Here is a 4,101-nt window from a genome sequence, read left to right on the forward strand (position 1 = left end):
TTTTATTATATTATGTTAGTCACCATACAGTACATCCCTAGTTTTTGATGTAAAGTTCCATGATTCATTACTTGCATATATCACCCAGTGCACCATGCAATACATGCCCTCCTTAATACCCATCACCACCCTATCCCGATCCCCCACCCCCTCCCCTCTGAAGCCCTCAGTTTGTTTCCCAGAGTCCATAGTCTGTCATGGTTCATTCCCCCTTCTGTTTACCGCCCCTCTTCTTCTTCCCTTTCTTCTCCTATTGATCTTCCTACTTCTTATGTTCGACTTATTTCGCTTAACATTATCTCCTTCAGTCCCGTCCATGTTGCAGCAAATGTTGAGAAATCGTTTTTTTTAATGGCTAATATTCCATTGTATATATGGACCACATCTCCTTAATCCTTTCTTCTTCTTCTTCTTCTTCTTCTTCTTCTTCTTCTCCTCCTCCTCCTCCTCCTCCTTTTCCTCCTCCTTTCTCCTTCTTCTTCTTCTTCTTTGGCACATGAGTAACCAAAGTAATTCCAGTTCTTAAATAGTACAGCTGCGAGGTGTGAGTTGTGAGAGCTGCTAGTCTCTGTGTCTCTTTCTGTTTGAAAGTGGCCAGTTTGATAAAACAAAGCTGATAACCTGAAAGGAAATCCTCATGGTGTTTGAGCCCCAGTGTCCAGCTGAGCCTCTGCTCAGTTATGCTCAGATGAATCAGGAAATTCTCTTCTATCATTTGTCACCTAAGCACACCTGCCTAGTGCAACCTTATCTTTATGCGAGACAGGACCATGAGATGATCGTGTCCACTGAAAACCAGCAAAGAGTGCTGTGACGGACTCTCCACATTCTCAGCTCAAGACCTTATCAACCAATTGTTGGCAAATTCTAACTCACGTGTCTCCCGTGGTAAGGTGAATAATAACCTCCCAACGATGTCCGTGCACTAATCCCCAGAATCTGTGAATGTGTTCCTTTAGATGACGAAAGGCACTTTGTAAGTATTATTAAGTTAAGGATCTTGAGATGGGAAATATGCCCTGAATTATCTGGGCGGCTCAATGTAATCATCAGGGTTCTTACAAGAGGAAACAGAGAGCCTGATTTGGGGTTTGATCCCGGGACTCTGGGATCAAACAGATGCTTAACTGACTGAGCCACCCAGGTGCCCCAATAAAGATATGTTTAAATGTAAAAATTTAAAGAGCTTTTTTTTTTTTGAAATCCTCAAGGTGGGTTGAAAACTTTTACCTTTGTTTTCAACAGGATCTATGACACGCCAATACTATTATGCTCGCCACTCTGTTTTGTAATCATTTGGCTCCCTCCTCAATGTGTACACGGCAAAAAATAAATTCACATTGGATTAGACTTAATGGAATCAAAGTGAATTGAAGCCACATCAAATAAGTCTTTTCTCTCTAACAAACTTTAATTTTTGTGTAATTTTGCAGTCCTAACTATGTTCCCGATAATTAGTTCCTTTTTTTTTTCTCCAAAAATTTCTCCTTTCAGGATATTGTCTTGATACATTATAGGCTTTACAACTTGTCTTATCTTGGGTTCCTAGGGAAGCAGATGCCAAGCCAAGGATTTATGTGCAAGCACTTTATTGGAAGGAACAAGGAGCATTGGAACATGGGTGAGAGAGAGGAGAAGTGACACATGGAAGAAAATACATCCAATTAAGTTTATATTAAGTCAGCTAACACAGGAAATGAGCAGAGTCCTCATCCTGTGGAGAAATTCCGGAAAATGCTACAAAATACAAACCTCAGAATTATCCCAGCTAATGGGTGAAAGACATGGTAAACCCCATAGCTCTCCATCAAGGGTTGTCTTGGTGCGGGCATAATTCCCTGGCACTTTGGGCCTATTGGGAAAAGTTGGTGCTGACTGGGGCTGGTAATTGGCAGTCATGCAGTGAACATGGTGAGAGGATCCCAGGGAATGTGGGAGAAATGTGGACAGCATCTACTAATCCAACCTTCACTGAACACTCAGTTCTATCAACATTCTTCTCAAATGAGCTAAGTTCTGAACACATTCCACATGTGTGTAACTACCATTCCTAATGGCACCCTCAGAGAGTTCCAGAAAATAAAAATTAAACCATGTGAGAGAATAACTCTTAATTTTAATGTATTCATTATTACATGTTTTAGGATCTTAGAGGGTGTATCTTAAAATTGCATGTATAGGAAATAAAAATCAAGTAAAATAAGGAATGAAAGGAAGGAAGGAAAGGTGAAAGGATCACAAAGAATGAAGCTACACCTTAGTGTTCTTAGGCAGTATATTATGAATATAATCATAGAAATCTAGATTCCTATTTTGAAGTTGAAAATCACATCACTGTTCATATAAAAAGTAGAATAGAAACTCCATGAGAGACTATGGACTCTGAAAAACAAACTGAGGGCTTCAGAGGGGAGGGGGGTGGGAGAATGGGATAGGCTCATGATGGGTAGTAAGGAGGGCACGTATTGTATGGTGCACTGGGTGTTATACGCAACTAATGAATTATCGAATTTTACATCAAAAACCAGGGATGTACTTTATGGTGAATAACATAATATAATAAAAATATTATTATGAAAAAAAAAGAAACTCCATGACAGCTAACATGTTATAGGCCAACTCAATCTCACTCTCTTCTTTTGAGAAGTGGGGTGAATGAGAGGAAATGTCTCCAGGACATTTTTTCAAGATGATGCAAAGTCAAACATGTGAAGGAACGAACAGGCACAGTTCTGATATGGTACACACTTTGGTATGACCATGTATGATCTCATTCCATTTCTTGTGGGGAAAACAAGGACACCAACAAATGAGGGTGAAGCACATGAATGTTTTAGAGGATAATTTTGGGGGCAACCACAGAAGCACTTGATATGATAAGTACTTTAAGCCTAAAGTTAGAAATCTTGAGAATGGCTGTAAGAAAGCTGGCCAAACATGGAACTTTATGGACAGTATATAGAGAAGAAAAGTAAAAAAAGACTATGGAGGGAGCTGTTGAGGAGAGACTAATACAAAAACAAATAAAAGGGAAGTCACGGGCACTTTGGGAATCAGATAAATCAAACATGTCTATTAGAAGAGAAAAAGACAAATTTAAGTTCACATTTGAATTGCAGCCCACAATATCCACTTGGTTCTGAGGTCAATGGCCCATCATGAACACGAGGCTGCTCTACTGAAGAGCCTTCGCAGGGCCCCCTTTACATCCTTGTTCCTCAGGCTGTAGATGAAGGGGTTCAGCATGGGGGTGACCACAGTGTACATCACTGAGGCAACCGAGCTTCTCTGGGAAGAATGGGTCACAGCGGATGTGAGGTAGACCCCCAGGCTTGTTCCATAGAACAAAGAGACCACAGAGAGGTGAGACCCACAAGTGGAAAATGCTTTATACTTGCCCTCAGTGGAGGACATCCTCATTAAGGAGGAGACAATCTGAGAGTAAGAGAAGAGGATCCCAGTAAGAGGAAACATGCACAGCAGGGCAGTGGCAACATACAAGCAGATGTTATTGATGAGGGTGTCAGAGCAGGCCACCTTGAGAATCTGAGCCAGTTCACAGAAGAAATGTGGAAGTTCCGTGCCTGGACAGAAGGTCAGCTGCCCCACCAGTAGAATATGAATCAGGGAGACCCAGAAAATGGTGAGCCAACAAATCAGAACCAGGAGGACACACAGTCGTGGGTTCATGATGACAGTGTAGTGCAGGGGGTGGCAGATGGCCACATACCTGTCATAGGCCATCACTGTCAAGAGGAAATCATCCATTCCAGCAAAAACCATAAAAAAATACACCTGAGTGATGCAGCCTATATAGGAAATGTCTTTGCTATGTGCCTGGATGTTCAGCAGCATCTTGGGGACGGTGGTGGAGGTGAAACAGATGTCAACGAGGGACAGGTTGGAGAGGAAGAAGTACATGGGGGTGTGGAGGTGGGAGTCAGAGAGGATAGCCAGGATAATGAGCAGGTTTCCCAGCACAGTGACCAGATACATGGAGAGGAACAAGCCAAAGAGGAGAGGTTGCAGTTCTGGATCTTCTGAGAGGCCCAGAAGGAGGAATACTGATACTTCTGTCTGGTTTCGGGCTCCCATGTAGCT

At 42.1% G+C, this 4,101-nt stretch overlaps 1 protein-coding gene across 1 annotated transcript; it reads right to left on the reverse strand.

Annotated features, from left to right (window-relative positions):
• Positions 1 to 3,156: 3,156 nt before the first annotated feature.
• On the reverse strand, positions 3,157 to 4,101 carry LOC103676354 (olfactory receptor 7D4-like). The gene has a single exon (XM_008705518.1). The coding sequence runs from the start codon at positions 4,093 to 4,095 to the stop codon at positions 3,157 to 3,159; it is 939 nt and encodes a 312-aa protein (XP_008703740.1). The 5' UTR covers positions 4,096 to 4,101.

The sequence above is a fragment of the Ursus maritimus genome, unplaced genomic scaffold (genome assembly GCF_017311325.1).
Source record: "Ursus maritimus isolate PB19 unplaced genomic scaffold, ASM1731132v1 scaffold_14, whole genome shotgun sequence".
Classification (NCBI taxonomy): domain Eukaryota; kingdom Metazoa; phylum Chordata; class Mammalia; order Carnivora; family Ursidae; genus Ursus; species Ursus maritimus.

Excerpts from the sequence above, each read along its gene's own strand:
- LOC103676354 (XM_008705518.1), bottom strand. The coding sequence starts at position 4,095 with ATGGGAGCCCGAAACCAGACAGAAGTATCAGTATTCCTCCTTCTGGGC.